Raw genomic sequence first — 23,457 nt, 5'->3', positions numbered from 1 at the left:
GAAAGAGACTGGACCCCAAGTACACAAATAAGACTGACTAGTTCGGCGGTGGCAATATTATGGTGTGGGACAGTTTTTAAGGGCAAGGTATGGGTCCAATAGATACAATAAAAGATAATCACCCCTATCGCGAATCAATATTTCACATGCAATATTTTCCCTTTTCCTTTTTTCGTTCATCAACTTTGTTCACGTGAAAAAATTCCCCTTGTTGTGGAATTTTTAAATGGAATTTTGTAAACAATAAACAGCTGTTACGAACAAAATTAACTATTGTGAATGAAAAGTTCACGATAGCAATTTTCCCTTCGAGGGAAATGGATATTTCATGGGAACCAAATTTCACATGTTATTGCCGATAGGGGTGAATATGACTGGAATTGGATACATATGCAGTTTTAAACCATGTTACGTACACATAGGGTAAGGAAAATATGCACCTAGTTTGGAAATTTCAGCACGACAATGATCACAAACACACTTCTGGGTTTTAACCTAGTAGCCCAATCGCCAGATCTCAATACCATAGGAGACCTATTGTAGATCACAAAATATTGGCTCTAAATTATACCTTGAAGGAATCTTTATTATATGGGAATGTCAAAAATATTCCAAAGGAGACGAGTGAATCTTTAATTGTCGCTATCAAGCAAACAAGGGATATCCAACAAAATACTGAGACTTTTTGTGACAAGCCAGAAAATTCTCCTAAAAATTAAACCTAAGTTACCATTGTTTTGTCAATACCTTTACTTTGTGTTCTACATCCAGAATTTTATCATTTCTGTTCTTATGTTTTGTTGTTAATATAAGTAAATAAAAGAATATATTAATAAAATACAAATTTATTTAGACTTTAATTTTGCATTGTGACCTATTAATTGAATAATCATCAAATCAGAGGAAAATAAATTCCTATTTCAATTTATTTTCCAACTATTTGGATTAATACAAATATAACCCTACTTTTAACCGACTTCTCATCACTTGGCATCACTATTTACTTCTTCATTTTCATTAGTGTTACCAAGTTTTTGCTTTTACACTTAACAAAAATAGTGTAATTCCAAAATAGACAGTAACATTTTTCATTTGTTTATTCTTAGTTAAACAAATAAACTACTTGTTGAATCGTTATAACATAAACAAATATAAACAAATCTCAGTCAAAAAGCCATAGAAAAGAATCTCATTTTATTGTGACTGTTCTTTTATATACTTATGTACGTAGTTTGTATGTTTTTTTTTATCGTTTTACATCAATAAAGAAAAAAGTCAACAACGACAACATGTTAGTTGTAGTGGCAGCAACACCAACAACTAGACACATAAACAAACATAAATATGTAGAAACATTCTAAACATCACCATACAGATGACAATAGGTGTGTTACGTTACGATAGAAAAAATCACAAATGTCAGCAATTGTAGTAAAAATGACAGCTAGTTGAAATGTAAGTAAAATTTTGAAAAGAAAATATAAATTTTCAATTTTTAAGAACTGATTAACTTTTCATAATTAACATACTAAAAATATATTCCAAGGAAAAAATGTACTAGTTTTGATTAATAGATTTTATATAAATTTATCATCTTAAGAAATTGTTTTAGAAATAAACTGTTAAGGAATCAACAATCCAACCTATCAGAAAATCTTCAACTATTTTGTATAAATATTTTATTACTCTAACTGAAATTGTGTAGGGGAACACAGCTAATATTTGTGTTGTGATGTAGCCAGAGCAGGCAGTACTTGTTGCTGTTGTCTAAAATATATATGTATGTATGTCTATAAAAACAAAACGAACGACGACAGAAAGTCTAGCATGTTTTATATATTTTTTTTTCTACTGCACACGATTAAAATAATATTTACTTAAAAAATAAAAAAATAATAAAAATAACAAACAAAACACTAACAATGACAATAGCAATAACAAAAATAACATGAAAAGAAATGTTATAACCAGAGAAGCAGCAGCAGCAGCAACAGCTACCGATTAAAACGATACACCACAATAAATAAAATACATTTCGCAGAAAATACGCTGGCATGAAAAGTTAGTTAGTTGCAAACAGTTTGAAATACTGTTGTAAATTTGACTTTGATTTTGTTATTTACGACTGTTATCAGTTACAGAAATTCTTTGAAAATAACGGTCAGTATTGGCAAACAAAAAAAAAATCGTAGGTATTTAAAACTTTTAATAAAGAGCGTGAGAAATTTTCTGAAATATGTTTGTATGTACATTGGGGCGAAGCCAAAAAAAGTGGTCTATATTTCCAACTAAAATGAAAGTTTATTTGATTTTAATACATTTGAGTGACGATTCCAATGAAATTCTTCCCTGGATTCCAAGTAGATTTGTGTTAGGAATGTGTTTAAAAGATTTCACGATCTTATCAACTGTCATCATTTCGGTCAAAATAGTCACCGTAAAAAAGTACGCGAAAAATATTTAAAACTTTTCAAAAAATCCAATATGTACTTTAAAAAAAATAACAAACGATTTGAAGGTTCATCGTCACACTGTTTCAAAAGCCATTAAATAGTATAATGAAGACTTGACCATTGAAAGAAACCCTGGATCAGGAAGAAAAATGTTCTAACAGATATTGCTAAGGCAAAAGAAGTCGAACAACTCTTTCGAAGAACACCGAACACTTCTATGAGAAAAGCAGCTCGTAAAGTTAAATGCTCTGATTCTTTTGTGTAAAGAACCAAAGTTAATGCTGGGTTGAAGTCATATAAAGTTTAGAAAGTTCTAGATCGCAATGTGTTAAAGAACTTGGAAGCAAAAGAAGGAGCGAAAAAATTGAGTTCAAATTGTATTTAAAAAACTTATGTACTGGCATGCTTTTCACAACTTTAAGTGGCTGATGGACGAGGTAATGTTCAAGAACAATACCGGACAAAAAAACAAACAAAATTCTTCAAGAAGTTTCTTGTGTCACCCGGCAGGATAAACCTGCACAGAGAAAACAGATTCGTGATAGGAACCGAATTTGTTGCCAATCGAATGATTCTATCTTAGTGACCGAATTTTACAATTATGGCTACAAAATTTTGGAAAGGGTAACAAAAGTTTGGTGGCTTCAACTGAAATTCTTCTTTATCAACTGACTTTCTCTTGATAGAACCGACAAATTCTATGTGTCCAACCGAATTGCCAATAAATTCGGTTGCTACTACGAATTCATTTTCTCTGTGGAAATATAGTATATTACGGAGTGTCTACAAAAATGACTTTTACCTTTCCTAAAGCAGCATAGAGTGGCTTCATATTTCTGGCCCGATTTAGCTATGGAAAAAATGCCCATCAACTGTCCAGAACATCGGTCTGTGGATAGGTATTGGGCTCTTGTAAAAATATAATAAAAAAAACACAGAAAAGGTATCCCAGGACATGTCCGATTTTATAAGTAAGGGGACCACCTCGTCCAAAAAGGTAACGGTAGGTTTTCTAAATAATCGAGATCTAGCGATTGGGCAGGCCACTTCAAAATATGTTTGGATTCTTAACACTCGGAGTGTGTTTGGGGTCATTGTCCTGCTGGAATCTCCAAACTAAAGGCATATTTTCTTCAGAGTGTGGATGCATAACATAGTTTTAAATAGATCTGTATTCAAATTCCAGTCATATTATATGAATATTAACCCCACACCATAATATTGCCAACGCCAAACTTGTTTGCCTTATTTGTGTACTTCGGGTCCATCCTATTTCTCTTTGACCGTTTTACAAATGTTCTGCCATTACTGCCTCTTCAATTTATTGGATTCATACGAAAAGAGAACTGGGGAGTTACTCCCTAATTCGATTCGAAAGGAAATCTTTTCGAATTAGTTACAATGTATTTAGCTCACATTTTCGAACATTTTCGTTTTCGGATTGAGTTACATAGTAACCGCCCTGTATTTTATTTTTGTCTCGCCCATTTTAAATGTTCTTTGGCAAATTGTATACGATCTACTGTTTTTTTTTTAGAAATAAGAGGTGAAAGCAACTAAGACCAGCCTTATTCACTCTCCGCCTAGCAGTTCAAGAACTAATTTCCAATTTTGGATTATTGAAAAACTGCGGTTGAGTAATTTTCTTAAACTCTCTTGCTATTGATATTTCTCTCTACTTCTGCTTTATGTATATTTCTCTATCAGTGTTGCCATTTTACGCTTTTCAGGTATTTTATGACGCTTTTTTGGTCTCGTTATCCTTTTATTTTTTTCCAAATAAGTAAGTTATCGGTTTTATAATCGATCTAAATTCTTTACCAATTAAACAAAAAATTACATTGTATTACATAAGTCAAATGTATCTTATTTATCGTTTTCAAAACCGATTCCGACAATGATTGGATTCTATGACAACCCCGAATAATAAAATAAATAATTTAATTAAAAATTTAAACCCGTATTTTAAATTTAAAGTTTTTTGCTTTTTATCATTGTTTTGAGTGCCAATTTTTGCTTCAATCCAGCATTAAAATCGATTTAAAATCGAATATATTGTAGGTTAAGATATTTTCACAGTTAGGGGTCAATAGTTATATCAATATATAGGAAGTTTCCCTATTTATTAAAGTTCGAATACCAGTATTTACTACAACCCTAAACGTATACGTAATACGAATAATAATATATAAATAATTGATATTATTATTTTATGCTAAGATATTATAAATATATGAGGGAATATTTTACAATATTTATTTTTTTGTATGTATGAATAATAAAAGAAAAAATTTGTGGTAAATTAATGTAAACGTGACGTTGATCATGTCAAACATACATCACACATAAAACGTTAGTTAAATCAAAGTATAATTTCTTGGTGTTGCGTGATTCTTTTTTTTCTCTTTAGCAGTTAAATAACTGGCAATTTAGTTTTTTTTTTCTTACTTGTTAATACAATATATAATATATAAATATTTCTTTTAAAAAATTCATGTATGTCTACATACGAGTATTTATAAATTATTATAAAAAAAAACGTTGCAGGAATGTATAATGAATTTATTAAACAGATCATGTTGAGCTTTTAGCTACAATTTTTGTACATTTTATTTTTTCGAAATATAAGATTTTTTTTTGCCGCCAAAGCCAAAACCTCCAAGTCATTTTTGTAAAAATATACTTGTGTATTTTTTATATTATATTATATTTATAAAAGTTGGGTGTGTTTAATGTTGGAAGAAAAAAAAAGTATTATGCGTTGATATAAAATATTCGCTCATACATCAACATTTTTGTGATTTTTAAGCCTGTCAATGTGCGTTTTTTTTAGCAGTGGCTTTTGCTAAGTAAGAGATTGTTTCTGTTGCCGGCTTTTAAAAACCCCACATATGGTGGGACGTAGATTTTTTGTAGATGTTGTGCCTAAAGTTGCTTATAGCCTGCATTACTATATTATTAACAACAAAAAGCAACAAGAAAAGCTAAAACATTAGCTATAGTAACTATACTATACCTACTATACCTCTCTATCTATATAAGTAAGTAAGTAGTTGTAGTATGATGTTCATACGTAATGCAATTTAATTTAACCGAGCGGCAAGGTGAGCTTAAAACTTGATTTGTAAGATCTATAGTTTTGCGTTGTTGTAAGTTTGTCAATTACCTACTTCATGGTGGTAAACTAATCGCCGCAAAAAAATAAAAACAGACCAAGTTAAAAATATCTCATAGAGTATGTTTAGTAAAGCCCATATTGTCTTTAACATTCACTATAAACAAGGCTTTAAAGGATTGCAATGATTTATAAAAAGCGAAATATTTTGCAACAAAACTCTTTAAATATGAATCATTAAAATAGCAAAATATTGGAAATTTTGGAGATTTTTCAAATAAATTATAATATCCTTATTAACAGTTTAGTCTAAAGCTATTATTATAAACAACCATAAGACCCCTTTCACACTAGGCAATTTAGTTGCGCAAGTCTCTTGTGTTTGTAGATGCCAGAGGTAATGTCGGGTTAAGGAGAATCAAATTTTGCATACTGTTTTGTTGTTGGGCAAGAGACTTGCGCAACTAAATTGCCTAGTGTGAAAGGGGTCTTAGTCTCAATATTGAAATTTGTCAATCAACGATTTTACATTTGTATTTTTGCTACTACTAACTTTTTTTTCGCTTCATAAATATCGAATTTTGTGTCAAAAAAGCGTCATATGCGGGAAGTTTTGCTTTATTTCTTTAATATGAACAAGTAAGAGAGCTATATTCGGCTGTGCTAAATCTTATATATTCTTCACCAAATTATACTTTAAAATATTTGAGGTAAATAAAATTAAATTTTTTTTTTTTAAATTTAAAAAATAAATTTTTTTTGAAATTTTTTTTCAGTTTTTAAATTTCAATAAAAAAAAAATTTGTGCCAAAAATTTTTTTCGGTGAAAAAAAAATTCGTGTTAAAAATACTTTTCCTGATTTTGACCCATCGTAGGTCCAAATTACTATAGGCTTATATACATCGTTGGAATGGACATTGAAATATCTATCATTAAATATCCATTTTGTCTATATTAATGACTTAATTATCCAGATATATGTAGATCAAAAATATGCAAACAATCGAGGTTGTCCCGGTTTTTTTTTCTTATATCCGTAGCCATTTGTGGCCCGATTCTCGATTTTAAATAGCAACCGAGCCAGGAGAATTACCGATATATTGATGTATCAATCATGTTTGTAAGTTATTTGGGGGCTACGGGGCTACATACAGACGGACTGACGGACATGGCTATATCGACGTCGCTACCTAACGATCCAGAATTACAAACGGAATAACAAACTTTCACGTACCCTTGTCACTCATGATGAAAGGTATAAAAATGTGCCGTTGAAGCACACAGATTGCTCACCCAAACTTATGGTGATTGTGTTTGATCGGTTATAATGTGCGAGAGATGGTTTGTGCTGTTCAGAAGTGGTGATTTTGACATGGAAGACAAAGATTGCCCAGGCCAGTTAAAAATGTTTAAAGACCAAGAATTGTAGGCATTACACCAAGAAGATTCATGTAGAACTCAACAAGAGCTTGCATAATCAATGGGAGCTACTCAAACAACAAATTCAAAACCTTTGCGAGTAGCAGGATTCATGCAAAACAGGGAAATTGGGTACTATACGAATTGAAACCGACAGACCTTTAACCCTTTAATGCATATTGTTGCCAATTGTCTACATTCCAGTTCCACTTAATTTTAGACGAATACAAGCTTGATACTAATTCAGATTCTAATTCAGAAAAATATAATGGAGTACGAAAAGTTTCAGCTAACGAAATTCTAAATCAAACTAAAAATAAATAAAAATCAACTAAATATTTGATACTTTATAGAAAAATAAAAGTAAAAATCATGCATTTAAGGGTTAAAGAAGATTTTGTATTTCTGAAATGCTGCTTGAAAGTAAATTATTCTTGCGCCGAATCATTACTTGCGATGAAAAATGGATCCATTAAGATAACACGAAGCGTAAGACATCGTAGCCCGATCAACCTGCCAAATCGATCCATGGCGCTAAGGTAATTCTCTGTATTTGGTGGGAGCAAAAGAGTCCTATCTATTCCCTATTTTGTTATCCACACTTTCACATAGATCTGACGATTGGGCAGGTCACTTCAAAACACGTAGCTCATAGAGTTGTGTTTGGAGTCATTTTCGTATTGGGGTCTACACTAGGGACATATTTTTCTCAGCGTATGGATACATAACATCGTTCGGAATGGTTCTGTATTCGATTCCAGTCATAGCCAAACTTGACTTTCTTATTTGTGTACTTGGGATCCAGTCTCTCTCTCTCTTCTGCCGTCTTACATTTCTCTCACGATCAGTTTTTAATGATCTTTGGCAAATTGTATTTGAGAAGTAGGGTATTTTAGAAATAAAATTATATTTAGCGGGGCAATAGCAACCAAGACCAATTTCATTTGACCTGAGGCTAAAGGTCGAGGACTAATTTCCAATGTTAGATTATTGATATCATCACGGGGAGCAATTGTCTTGGAGTAGTTTTACAATGTAAAAATACACTGTACCAAAAGTGAGTCGTTAAATGTGATCGTCTAATGCCCGTAATTTCAATAAATATATATAGAGCTGATTTTCTTATGGAGTAATAATATTTGGTTATTTTTTCTAGTAGATATTGATTTGAAATTAATGTCAAGTTACCTTTTAGGTAAATTTATGTGCTGGGTATTTTACACCAGTTTAAAAGGGGCTTTTTAAACTGGTGTTTAAAAAGCCCCTTTATAAAAATACTTTGAAACTTTAAAAAGTTTCTAGCCTTCTAGTTTTATTACACCAGTTACTAGTTACGTAGTTATTAATTCAATATTTTACGCATTTAAAATTTCTAATTATTTTGTTTTTGATTTTTAAAATATACAATATAATGTATGTGCCTTGATCATGTTGGTTCTATTTTATTAAACAGTCAACATCTAAAGAGTAATCTTTATTGTACAATTAAAAGAAATAAAAAGGTGCTGACATTTTTATGCCAACAATCTGTTCCTGTGCCATTAATATAGACCCATATAGACATAAGCCATTTGTGCTCATGAGCACTTTTGAATGGAAATCTCAGTCATTCATAGATCTCTGAGTATAAATGCATTTAGCTGGTTGAATAAATTAAAAGTGTTTTTTTTTGTTTTCTTTTATTTTTTTTTTTTAATATTTCTACAAAATAAAGTTTTAAGAAAATTCTATATTATTTAAAAAAAAAATATCCACATTTATCTATTCATATATAGACCAGATGTTGTTAAATTTACATTCACTCATTCACTAAAAAAAACAAGCAAAATACTAAATATATAATATGTATTGTATATTTGTCTGTATAAATTGATCCTCAAATTTGACCTTGAAGTACAGCTAAAATGCAACACTGCCAATTTTTGCGATGTTTAAACAGTTTCAAAAACTGACAGCAAAAAAAAAAAGAAGAAATACAAAAGAAAAGTAACAACAAACAAGATGTTTAATTGATATCGATTGAAATTGAAAAACGTTTTGAAGATTTCTTTTTTTAATGTTTAATTGAACAAAATAATAATAATGAAGAAGAAATCATCAAACTGCAGACCTCAATTTGTTTAAGGGCAATCCTGCCATTACCAACACAAGGTTATATAATTAATAATACTGTTATCGATAACAGCAGAGATGCAATTTAGAAGTTAAGTCATTTTTAAATTTAATGCAAAAGGGACGACTAGGCTATACATTCCCACGACAGCCGGTTCTACGCACCGGAATGACCCGAGTTCACTCGGCCAAGGGCTGTCAACTCAGCAAACACTGCTGCTACAACAACAACAACAACTAGGCTATTACTATAAGGCTTATTTGCTGTTAATCAATATATATTAGAAAACTAATAGATTTAGTTAATATTGAATATGTAATTTCAATTTAAAAAGATTTAGAGTGGCATTAATGTTGTGGTGTTATGAAAACAATTGCTAGATTTCTTTTGATATCAATTTTCATTTTCAATTTAATGCAATTGACTTTGAAGATTGTAATGTGTGCCAGGCAAAAATATTAATTCAATTGTTTCCTTTCATTATTTTCAATTCACTTAAAATGTTTACATTTTTTTTTTATATTTTCAGTTCATCAGCCTTTTAGTTTTTAATTAGTTGCTGTTAATTGAATTATAGGGTCATATATATTAACAAGTCAACAAATCCTTGTAAAATGTTAAACACTTGAATAACATTATACAAAATTCAAACATTTACCCTCCCTGTCTATACATGATAAATTTTTATCATGATAAACGGCAAAATGGTTGTCAAGATAAAAAATTATTAGGTATAGTCTCCATTTATTAGTATTATTGCTTCGCTATAACAAAATTGTTAGTGCTTTTGCTCATAGTGCATTTACACCGAAGCGAAACATAGTTATTTTGACGAGATTTCCCATAAAAAATTAAATCTACTTCGTGACTAGAATTTGGGGAAATCTCCTCAAATCTACTCAGTACCAAGTGATGCAACCGTGAAGTTCTTAATAAGGGACTAAAAAATACAGCACTGTACAAGTAAAATTTGACAGATACAGATAAAAACAAGTAAGAGAGCTATATTCGGCTGTGCCGAATCTTATATACCCTTCACCAAATTATACTTTAAAATAAATTTTTTAGGTAAACAAAATTTTATTTCTTTTTTAATTGTTTTTCAAAATTTTTTTTTTGTTTTTGAAATAGTTTTTTTTAACTTTTTTTAAAAAAAGTTTTTTACAAATTTTTTTAAAAAAATTTTTAAAATTTTTTTTTTTGGAAAAAAATTTATGACAAAAAAAAATTTTTGATGAAAAAAAAATTCGGGTTAAAAAATATTTTTCCCGATTTTGACCCATTGTAGGTCCAACTTACTATAGCCTTATCTACATCGTTGCAATGGACTTTGAAATATCTATCATTAGATATCCATATTGTCTATATTAATGACTTAGTAATCCAGATATAGATCAAAAATAGGTAAAAAATCGAGGTTGTCCCGGTTTTTTGATATCTTCGTTATTTATTGACCGATTTTGCTGATTTTAAAAAGCAAACTTCTCGAAAGCGTGTCTGACAGAATTATTGAAGATTTGGATCCCGAAGATATCTGGGGTCTTCAGAAAATTGATTTCAACAGACAGACGGACAGACAGACGGACATGGCTTAGCGACTCCGCTATTTATAAGGATCCAGAATATATATACTTTATAGGGTCGGAAATGTAGAAATTACAAACGGAATCACAAACTTATATATACCCTTCTCACGAAGGTGAAGGGTATAAAAATAATATAAAAAGTGCGGAAAAATCCACTAGATTTCGCGTCGGTGTAAATGCACTATCAGACAGCATTGTCTTGACAACAAAATGTCTTTAATTGTTATGATAAATATTTGTCAAATATAGACAGGGGGTTAACAATAGTAATATAACACCAAAAGAAAATGATTTTACGTTGAAATTAACATAAAGCCAACACTAACTATGGCCTGACTCTCCCGGAACTGCCTTGATGTTTAGGGCTTAAGCTAGGGTTCCTGAGTTCTTGGACTTTTCCAATTCCCGAGAATTGTTAATGGATTTATTTTTTGCAACTACAAAAATAAGTGGTTATTTCTAACATTTGGATTTGGGGACGAGTTATTTTTGGTCTGCGTCAGAAGTGACAGCTGACAAATGCTAAATCAGTTGCACAACACTTTTATTTTTATTTTTAGTGTTTCAATAAACAGTATTCTAATAATATAATTTCTTTATATAGTAATATCATTATAAAGTTATCTCTTTTGTCTCTACACTTTGCTATAGAAAACAATTTTGCTTTTATTAGCTGTTTATGGCAAGTTTAATAGTTTTTATAATTATTTTGCAATAACTATATGACATAATTTTTCATATTTTTTGTTTGGTTTTTTTTATTATTATTGTTTTATATATAAAAAATAATTTGCTCATAAAGATAAAAACAGAAAAAAAAAACATTTAAACATTTCAAATAAAATTATGAAACCCCAGGGGGGTTTAAAATTTATTGCAACTTAAATCAACAGTCACACACAAAAAAAGGGGCCTGTCACTAAAACAACTGGTTGTCTTAATTATTATATAAACACCAAACATTATAAAGAATTTTTTTATTAATGGGGGGAGGGGGAGTAGGACACTTTAAATAAAATCATACTTTATTAAATGGCTTTTTGGTTTCTCAGACCATAAAATAACATGAATTATAATTATATTAAGATGTTGTTAATTATTTCGCTTTATAAGTACTTAGTCTGGTTTAATGGTAACATTAAGTTTTAAGTTTAATTTATTTAAATATTTATTCTCTTTAGATTTTATTTCGATTGTGTTGAAATAAATAAAATGTTCCATGTACAGAAAAAAAAATGCAAGTGAATATTATTTCTATTTTTAAATAGTTTGAAATTCATTTCAAAAATATCTGCTATAATACAAATTATTATTATATATCCATACATTTGTTTTAAATAATTCACTATAAAATGAAATATTTGGGGTTAATAAATTCTATATAATGGCAAATAAAATTGCTTTTATTTTTATGGCTGATTTGATATCCATAAAAAAAACTAATGAAAAATGTTGTACAGACATCAAGTTTTCAACAATTTTCATTAAAATGATTCACATCCGCTTCATTTTTTTTAACATGCTGCTGGTGGTAGCCAGCATATCTCTTTTTTTTTTTGGTTGAGCAAATATATATTTAATTAACAAAAAAAAAAGTGAAATTGTTTAACAAGAATTTCTAAAAAAAAAATATGCAATTAATTAGGAATTTTCACAAAAATTTCTGGGAAATTAAGGTACCATTTTTATGCGGGGTAATAAAGTTAAATATTTCCGTAAACGTCTAAACAATATTTTTATTTGATTTTATGAGGAAAATGGACTTTGAAACTTGGAATTGTGATGGCCAGAACATGAAGATATGCTGATTTATTCATATTTATACCACAAGTAAATACAGATGCGACAATAACGAGTTTTGTCAGCATTAAAATCAAGCCTATTCGGAAATTGTTAAAATTCTATTGGGTGTATGACTTAAAAATGCGGGCTTTTTAGCTTTTATTTTGTAACATTTGTACAATATAAATTTATTCATCTTTTGAGTCCAAGAACGAATCGAGCCAATATCGGAAACTCTGTTGCAAAGTGGAGCTTACCCAAAGAGAGCGTTCTGCAACGATCGAAATAAATAGTAATCGGACGGGGCAAGGTCCGGACTATAAGGTGGGTGAGGCAATAGATAGGATTATTTTGCTCCCAACAATTTTTAGCTTTGGTGTCGATTCGACAGGCTGATCGGGCTTCACATACGATCTCTTACGCTTCGGTTTATTGTAATGCATAGCGTTAACGATCATTACAGCCATTTCGTTAATCATATTTTAGCGACTATGGTTGTTGAGTTGAAAAGGTTTGATACTGACATTTAATTTTAGCTGTTTCTTGCTAAAAACCTAATGAATATACTTTATTTTACTTTTGTTATTAACCGTAAAAACTATACATAGGTTTAAGTTTGATCGATCATTCCAATTTGTTTAAAAAAATCTTTCGGTTGTTTCCAATACATTTCAGTTTTAGACAACACAACAGAAAATTGTATGTGTTGAATTATTGAAACATGAACATAATAATACAAAGTATTGCATCAGCAAATAAATTCTTTAGCACAGAGAAAATTACCAACAATTTAATTGGCATTAAGTTTAATAAGACAACATAAAAGCGAGAGAGAGGCAAATTTTGGTAATAAAACTGATGTAATACTCATGGTCAAATACGGTGAATTACACGTTTAATTTTTTCTTTGGTAGTGTCTTGACATTGTACGATATGTTGAATGTTAGGGTACTTATTTAAAATGCCCTAGATGAAAATGATGATAAAAACCCCATGAATTTAGTTAAATGGATTTGAAATGTTAACAATTTAAGAGTAATAATGATTGGAAAGATTATCCCACAGATCGTTTCATTAATACATACTTTAGTTTATTTAAAACATAAAAGGAAATATTTAGTTAAACTCAAAAGCATTTCAAATTCGAATGAATTTAAAAATCATTCTCCATTTTTAATAATTATGGAAATTATTGAAAGTCTGGCAATATAGAATAAATACGAAGAATGCTTTAAACACATAGACTACAGCAGACCACTTAGCTACAGGACTACAAATGCCGTATGTAGCAATAGTTGGCCTGTAGTCAGCTTCTTAAATATAATTAAAACTACATCAACATTGTAAACAACTGTCATTGAAGTCTGACGTTTCGAAATATATTTCTTATTGTTGCCTTCTAAAATAGAAATTAGTTTAAGTTGGCTACAGCGGGCAACGGTGGTCGTGTAGCTTTCGTCAATATAATCGTCTTTATATAAACGTGTGAATTTTTATTTTGACAGATTGTGTTCCTAAGACTTCTGTAGTCTATGTGTTTAAAGTATTAAGCAAATTCCTATTTGGCAATGAACAATATGTATTGAAACGTCAATGTCAGCTGGTTACGATGTTGCTGTCAATTACAGTATAATTAAGCAGCTGACTACAGGGCAAATGCAGCAAACACCATTTGAAGTCGTGTAGCTACGTAGCCATATGTAGTCTATGTTTAGAGCCATAGAGAAACACACATAGAGCGGAAACTAGACAAAAATTCAAATATAAGAAGTAAGAGAGATATATTTACCAAATTATACTTCAAAATAAAAATTTTAAATATTTTTAGGTAAACATGACTTTTTGTCCAAAGTTGTTTTTTAATTTTTTGGAAAAAAAATTTCGAACTATTTTTTTAAAATTTTTAATTTTTTTTTGTTTTTTGATTTTTTTTTAAAAATTAAGCGAAAAATATGTTTTCCGATTTTGATCCATTGTAGGTCCAACTTACTATGGTTTTATATACGCCGTTGCAAGGGTCTTTGAAATAAACATTTTTTTAATTTTTTTTTAAATTAAGCGAAAAAAAACTTTTGGTGAAAAAAAATTCGGGTTAAAAAATATTTTTTCCGATTTTGACCCATGTAGGTCCAACTTACTATGGTCTTATATACGCCTTTGCAAATGTCTTTGAAATAAATATCTATCATTAGATATCCCATTGTTTATATTAATGACTCAGATATATGTAGATCAAATATCGAGGTTGTCCTGATTTTTTCCTTATATCTCAGCCATTTGTGGACCGATTTTATCGATTTTAAATAGCAACCGAGCCGGAAGAATTCCGGAGATATTGATGAATTTTGGGGCTTCGGAAATTTGATTTCAACAGACAGACGGACATGGCTTAATCGACTCCTCTATATACAAGGATCCAGAATATATATACTTTATAGGGTCGGAAAATTATATTGTGGAAATTACAAACGGAATGACAAACTTGTATTGTATATTAAAAATTGTTTTTGTTTTATAGTTTTTTTTTCCTAATTCATTCTCAACTCACAACTGAGTTAGGTCTTTGACAGGAGAGTTTCCGATCTATGTGTATTTATCCATGTGTACAGCAATAGAAGGGAAGTAGAGAGAAATATCAAATAAACAGATAAACAAAATAGCTCTCTTTTCACATATTTAGTTGTCAAAAAACAGACTCAAGTTTTTTTTGTCATTTTAACGTTTTAATTGCAAAAGACCGTTAAATATCTCGATAGTTATAATAATAAATATCATGATTTGTTCCATAACATATCATAGCAATTCATTTATAATAAAAATATATTGACATAAAGTAATAAAACAATTTAGTTTATTTATAAATAAATACTAAAAATGACACACACACCGTTTCCATAATAAGGTGGGTGTGCTGTGATTTATCAAATATTTTTGAAAACAAAATAAATGCTGGATTCCTGATAAGTGTATCTGCTGGTTTTCCTTGCAATTTATAACAGTCATGCTGGTTGGTTGGTAAGCGGAAATTTTTTTTTTGTTTTGTTTGAAAATATTTGTAATTAACCTATCAATATTGGTTTGATTTTTATACAAAGATATAAATAAATTTAGAAAACTGCTGACAAGTAAAAAAACTTAAAAACTAAGTAGTTTAAAACTTTCGCAAGATAAAACAGTCTTATCTATTGTCTAAAAACAATAATTTATAATGGGTCATTTCTTAATAAAAAAAACACCAAAAACTAAACGAAAATATTGAAAGTTTGAAACCTTATAAAATTGAAAGATGAACAAAACCACTATATATATTAAGGTAATTTTGGAAAGGGTGTAAAAAAGCCAACAATATAATAAATAAAAAAGGAGATCGTATTTTAAAAGCTACACATTGAAAATGTATAATTTTTTCAATTGGTTTTGATTAAATTGATGTGATAAAGTATTTTATATATTTTTATTTTTTGTTGTTTGCTTTATAGGCAAGTCAGTCTGTGAATGAGTCTGTCTATATTTAAGAGCAGCGTATTGTCTTAAGAACACCAATAACATTAATATAGATCATTTTTAAAAAAACATTACGACGACAATCAACTGCTTGCTGCTTGCTACTTTTTCAAGCTTTAACAGAAAAGCACTGGAAAAAAGGGGGCTGGTATTTGTTGACTTGTTTTCTTAGTTGTTGTTATTGTTGTTTTTATACTTTACTGCTTAGACCAACCGGCCAATATCTGCTACTATGCGTTTTTTTATATTTTAGTATTTTTTTTTCATAGTTTTGTGTTGTGTATTTGCCCATGAACTCGATTTGTTCGCACATAAATTTTATGCATTTTAGTGCATGATAACTTGCACTATAAATGTCTAGTATTATAGCGTTGTACACTTTTACAGATCTGTGTATCTATGTGAGATCGCTATATACACTTACAAATGCCTATGTATCTGTTTAAAATAATAACATCATAAGTTATTTTATACTTAGGATTGAATCTGACTAACCGTTACTTTCGCTTATGTTCATTTTATGATCGATGGATGATGATGGTGTTTTTTTTTTGTTGCTTGACACCAATGTTGGATTAGGGAAAAAGTTATTTGTTTCTTAGCTTAAAGAAATACTAATATTCTATATTATATTGGGTGTATGACTTAAAAATGCGGGATTTACAATATATTGCGTAAATCCCATTTAGACACGGAAGACAAAGATCGCCCAGGCCAGCCAAAAAAGTTTGAAGACCAAAAATTGCAGGCATTACTCCATGAAGATTGTTGTAAAACTCAACAAGAGCTTGCAAAGTCATTGGGAGCTACTCAAGCAACAATTTCAAAACGTTTGCGAGCAGCAGGATTCATTCAAAAGCTGGGAAATCTGCTACCATACGAATTGATGCTTGAACGCTATAAAAGAAAATCATTTTTGTACCGAATAATTACATTACGATAACCCGAAGCGTAAGAGATCATATGTGAATCTCGATCATCCAGTCGAATCGACACCAAAGCCAAATATCCATGGCGCTAAGGTAATTCTCAGTATTTAGTGGGAGCAAAATGGTCCTATCTACTATGAGCTGCTGAAATCTGACCAGACCATCTCAGGGAACCTGTACCGAAGGCAACTGATTCGTTTGAAGCGAACATTGGCCGAAAAATGTTTAGCGGAAAAAAATTTTTGGTAAAAAAAAATTCGGGTTAAAAAATATTTTTTCCGATTTTGACCCATTGTAGGTCTATATACGTCGTTGCAAAGGTATTTGAAATATCTATCATTAGATATCCATATTGTCTATATTAATGACTTAGTAATCCAGATATAGGTAAAAAATCGAGGTTGTCCTGGGTTTTTCCTTATATCTCAGCCATTTGTGGACCGATTTATTTGGGGGCTTCGGAAAGTTTATTTCAACAGCCAGACAGACAGACGGACATGGCTTAATCGACTCCGCTATCTATAATGATCCAGAATATATATACTTTATAGGATCGCAAAATTATATTGTGGAAATTACAAACGGAATGACAAACTTATATATACCCTTCTCACGAAGGTGAATGGTATAAAAATCACACTAAAGATTGTTAAATAGGCATTTCGAAATTATGGTTCGATAACAATGCGTTTGTTAGGCACCTGATCTAATTTATTTAATTTTCTTAAACTCCTAAACGAATGATCAGAATGAAAGAATATGTTTATTAAAATTTAAATTTTCATAAAATATTCATATTAGATGCCTGCTCTTCTCCTTCAACAAAAATACATAACAATTCTCGCTCAAGTACTAAAACAGTAACCAAGCAATTTTTGCAAATTGATAAATCAAAAAGTTAACAATTTAAATTGATGTTTGAAATTAATAAACGAGCATTAATAACGACAACAGCAAAAAAAAAAAACATTTATTGATTTAAAGAAAAAACTGTTTTTTTGTTAAATGTCTGTATTACTGTCACTTTTGAAACTTGTATTGCGCAGATGTAGATGGATTTTGAAAATACACAATCAACTGACTAAACGCATATACAATTTTAACACATAATAAAAACTTAATGAATGTTTGTTTGACTGAAAGAATTTCTTCGATGAGACCATAAGTGAAAATTGCAATTATAAAATATGCAGTACGAGTACGAGTGAGTACATTTATCTAGCAGATACATTTTTAAATATTATTTATTTTGTTTGGAAAATGCTATTACGCTTACTCACTCACTCACTTACTAACTGACAATATCCCAGCAGTTCTAGGAGACTGTAACGAACTAGTGATTTTAATCAACATTTAGGGTGACAACTAGTTACATAACTAGCTACTTTGATAGCTGGTCCAAAGTAGACAACACATTAGTTACTTGATCAGCTACATAACTATTTTACATATTATTTTAACATGTGCGGTTGCTAAGCTCAAATAACCGATAACCAATAACCGATTGCTAGTAAAGACACCTTCCTCCTACAACTTCCCAATAGATTACTTCTGGTGGGTAAAATAACTGTTTTTTAAAGTCCAGTACAAAATAAAAGTTAAAAGACGCTGCTACACTCTAGATTACTTAGAGACAATTGACTTCACGCTAGATTACATGGAATGTCAGAATAGAAAGAAAATAAACTGTATGAGAATAATCGACATAATTTGTGTAAAACTAGTTTGTACGAAGTAAACAAATCTTATATACCCTTCACCAAATTATACTTTAAAATAAAAATTTAAAATATTTTTAGGTAAACAAAATTTTTTCCAGTTTTTTTTTTTTTAATTTTGAAAACAAAAATTTTTTTAGTTTTTAAATTTTTTTTTAATAAAAATTTTTGGTGAAAAAAAAAAATTCGGGTTAAAAAATATTTTTTCCGATTTTTACTCATTGTAGGTCCAACTTATGGTCTTATATACGTCGTTGCACAGGTCTTTGAAATATCTATCATTAGATATCCATATTGTCTATATTAATGTCTTAGTAATCGAGGTTGTCCCGGTTTTTTCCTCATATCTCAGCCATTTGTTGACCGATTTTGCTGATTTTAAATAGCAAACTTCTCGAGATATGGGTCAAAAATCGAGGTGGTGCTGGTTTTTACCTTATATCTCAGCCATTTGTGGACCGATTTTCTCGATTTTAAATATTGATCGGAGATATTGATGTATGAATCGTGTATGTAATTCATTTGGGGGCTTCGGAAAGTTGATTTCAACACACAGGTGGACTGACCGACATGGCTATATCGACTCCGCTATCTATAACGATCCAGAATATAGGTATATACTTTGTGGGGTCGCAAATGAAAAATGTAGAAATTACAAACGGAATGACAAACTTATATATACCCTTGCCACTCATGGTGAAGGGTATATAAAGTGCAGTACAAAAGAAGCGTTTAAAGTGACCACCCTATAGATTACTTAGAGACTCTTAAGTGACAATTGACTTCAGGCTAGATTACCTGGGATATATAAAGTAACCAATTGAATCCTCTCTGCCCAACAAATAGCATTTAGTTATCAAATTACACAAAATATATAAATTGGAGTCAGCCTAGTGGTCAGACATTAGTGATAATTACTATCTATAAGGAATACACTGACTACTTTCTTAACTGCTGGGATATTTTAAACGTATTATTCACATGTACAGCCTTTCAAATCAAGAGTGTATGAACGAGTACATTTTAAATTAACTTAAATATTTCAATACTGTTGAATGAAAATTGTATTTCTTTTTATGAATGTATTTCAGATACAGATACTAGTGTATCTTTCAGCTGTATACGATACGCTACGCATTTCAAGAATCATCCATATGGAAACATTTTTTATTTTTTTTTAACTTTAAACACAAGTCTGTCTACATAGTCTGAATGTCTGTTGGTTTGCTGGTTTGTTTGATCTGCCACTGTTAACGCTCCAGTTGTATCCAGCCACATTTTAATTGTGTGCATTTTCCCGCCAAACCAAAATATTAAAAAAAAAAACGTAAAAATTCTTTTAACTAAATTTAAAGCTACTAAAATATGTATTTAATTTTTGTTTGGCAGGCACACAAAAAAAAGCCCACAAAATAATTATCTATAATGTACATTTACTTACTTATTCAAGTTCATTAACATAATTATGGCTAGATAAGTTTTTCAGACATATTTGAAGGCAAAATATTTATTCATTGTTTAATGAAATTTTTATATTTTCAATATGGGGAAAATGAAATTTGCAAAATCAGCAAATACCAACTTTATGACTCAAAATTGTTTATAAATGTTCCAGAATAGCAGCCATTAAATAGTTTTCTATATTGCTAATTTTTTAATTTTATATATTGTATTATGCATTTGAAAATTTGTTTAATTAAAAATAAACAATTTTTCCTAATGCAGACAGTATTCAAAATAGCTCGGTACAAATTTAATTGCTTTGGTTTTTTTTTATATTTAATTTTTTTTTTACTTTAACTAAAAATGTTGCATTTTTCTATCATTAGTCTATTAGATTAAAAATAAACCAAACATTTTTGAGTGGCAACAATATATACTACATACAGTGAGTGACAATACAATGGACATTTTTTTTAAAAAAAATGCCGTATTTACAATACATGTCGTAGCTTTTGAACGCGGTTTTTGTTTTTAATAACTTATATGTCATTTTGAAGAGTACATAGCTGTCATTTATTCTCACTTTAGTGTAAATAACAAAGTTTTTTACATGTCGAAAATGTCGAATTTTTTGCAAACAAAGCGTCATATGCGGGAAGTTTTGATTTGCTTATTTAATTTGGAAACAAGTGCAACGGAAGTACACCGATTGCTTACCGAAGCTTATGGTCAATGTGTTTCATCGGTTTCCAAGTGCGAGAGATGGTTTGTTCGGTTCAGAAGTGATGATTTTGACACGGAAGACAAAGATCACCCAGGCCAGCCAAAAACGTTTGAATACCAAGAATTTGAGACTCTAGAAGAGCTTGCAAAATTATTGGGAGCTACTCAAGCAGCAATTTCAAAACTTCGGGCAGCAGGAGTCATCCAAAAGCAGGGAAATTGAGTAGCATACGAATTGAAGCCGAGAGACCTTGAACGACGATTTATCATGTCCCAAATGATGCTTGAACGCTATAAATGGTGAAAAATGGATCCAATACAATAACCCGAAGCCCGGCCACCCAGCCGAATGGACAACAAAGCCAAATATCCATGGCTCTAAGGTAATGCTCTGTATTTGGTGGAACCAAAAGGGTCCTATCTATTATGAGCTGCTGAAATCTCGTCCAGACCATGTCCCGTTCGAATACTATTTGTTTCGATCGATGCAGAACGCTTTCTCTGGGATACGCTTCACTTTGGAACAGTGATTCTTTCTTGGTCTCAAAAGATTGTGAAGCCCGGACAAACAGCCGAATCTACATCAAAGCCATCAAATGTTGCTAACATCTAGGCACACCATCAAATGGAACATGTACTGAAGTCAATTGAATCGTTTGAAGCAAGCATTGGCCGAAAAACTCCCAGAATATGCGACTACACATGAAACCGTAATATTCCATCATGACAACGCTCGGCAACCTGTTGAAATCTATTCAGAATGAAGTGTTCCATCCGAATACTATTTGTTTCGATCGATGCTGAACGATATCTCTTGGATACGCTTCACTTTGGATCAGAGTATCCGATATTGGCTTGATTCGTTCTTGGTCTCAAAAGATGTGAAGCCCGGCCAACCAGCCGAATCGACACGAAAGCTTAATATCCATGGCGCTAAGGTAATTTTCTGTATTTGGTGAGAGCAAAAAGGTCCTATCTATTATGAGCTGCTTAAATCTGACCAGACCATCACAGGAAACCTATACCGAAGGCATCTGAAGCGAACATTGGCCGAAAAATTCCCAGAATACACGGCCCGACATGAAACCGTAATATTGAATCATGACAACGCTAGGCAACATGTAGCAGTACCTGTTAAAAACTATTTAGAAATAAATGGTTGGGAAGTTTTGCCTCAACCGCCTTATAGTGCAGACCTTGCCCCTTCCGAATACTATTTGTTTCGATTGATGTAGAACTCTATACGCTTCACTTTGGAATAGAGTATCTGAAATTGGCTTAACTCGTTCATGGCCTCAAAAGATGAGCAGTTCTTTTGGAGCGGAATCCATATGTTGCTAGAATTATGGGAAAAGGTCCAAGCTAACTATGGCTAATACTTTGAATAAATTTATATTGTACAAATGTTTCAAAATAAAAGCTAAACATTTTGAAAAAATCCCGCATTTTTAAGTCATACATACACCCAATATATAAGCGATTTATATGGTTTTTATTAAACTTAAATTACGGATTACATTGAGGAGTGCATCTTAATTAGCCCAGCTTTCATATAAATAAATGTAGCCGAAAACCTCTCATGGATTTTAAATTCTAATTTTTAATAGACTAATTTTCTCAACATCTGGTTATCGTTTTACGTAATGATAGACTGGATGTTGAAATCATTTTAATATATTTCAATTTTAATTAAATCAAGCTGTTTTTTTATTAAATTTATAAAACTTTAATATAATATTATATTTTTTATTAACTACTTACATTTACAAAATAATTTTTGTTGGGCATATATTTCAGAAGATCAAAAAATTAAGTAAATTTTTGAGTTTAGAGTTGTAATTAAGTAAATTGAATTGCAAAAATTAAGTACTTCTGGGTAAAGCAGAGTGGCTGAGCTTTTTCAAAACTATCGCCTTCTTCTTCTAAGTTTGATTATGATGATTTAAAAAAATTGCAATAAAAACTTTGCACTTTATTCTTTCAGTGTTTGATAAATTGTTACACTTTTCTTTTTTTTATATTTAAATTATTATATTGTAGTATTGCGAGTATTTCTATTTATTTATTGTTTCATTTGTTTATAAGTGTTTAAATAAATTCTAAACAATGCAATTGATTTATTGTTTCATTTAAATGCTTTATTTTATCATCATGATGATCATTAATTGAAACATTAATATTAATTTATTCCATTTGATAACTTGCATTCGATTCGTTTTTTCTTATTTTTTTTTTTTTAATTAACTTTTTTGAAACACACACTCAGAGAAAAAAAACACTTAATCAGTTACGTTTTAAATAAAATGCGTAATTTGGAATTTTTTTTGCGGTTTTTTTCTTGTTTAGAAATATGTAGATATAAATATTTTGGTATTCTATAAGCAAATTTATTTAGTTGTCAGATAGATTTATAGCTAAAATTATAAAAATATATATAACAATTAATAGAATTATTATTGAAATGTGTAGTATTTATTATTATTATATTATTATTGTAAAATATCTATTGTTAACATAAACAAATAGTAAATGTTGTAGATTTTGTTTATTTATTTATTTCTTGGCATCAATTTTAAAAACTATTTTAGCCGGTTTTGTTTTTATTATTGAATTTAGTTGCCATTTTATTATGATTGTTTTTTTTTGTTTTTATTATTATTTTATGGTATCG

General features: G+C 30.2%; 1 protein-coding gene across 5 annotated transcripts in view; it reads right to left on the bottom strand.

The window, feature by feature from the left end:
* Window positions 1-23,457, bottom strand: part of ITP (ion transport peptide) — a 101,412-nt gene that overhangs the window by 29,572 nt on the left and 48,383 nt on the right. Inside the window, exon 1 of one of the 5 annotated variants that reach the window (XM_065513262.1) lies at window positions 22,548-23,026. The exons of 2 other annotated variants lie outside the window; for them this stretch is intronic. In XM_065513262.1, the coding sequence (XP_065369334.1) occupies window positions 22,548-22,574 (27 nt within the window). In that variant the 5' untranslated portion in view covers window positions 22,575-23,026. Of the gene's footprint in view, window positions 1-22,547; window positions 23,027-23,457 lie in introns of those variants that run through there. 2 more of the 5 variants (XM_065513265.1, XM_065513261.1) reach the window with 2 other exon arrangements.

The sequence above is a fragment of the Calliphora vicina genome, chromosome 5, assembly GCF_958450345.1.
Source record: "Calliphora vicina chromosome 5, idCalVici1.1, whole genome shotgun sequence".
Taxonomy (NCBI): domain Eukaryota; kingdom Metazoa; phylum Arthropoda; class Insecta; order Diptera; family Calliphoridae; genus Calliphora; species Calliphora vicina.
The sequence above is the reverse complement of the archived record's forward strand: the minus strand, read 5'-3'. Positions and strand labels throughout refer to the sequence as shown.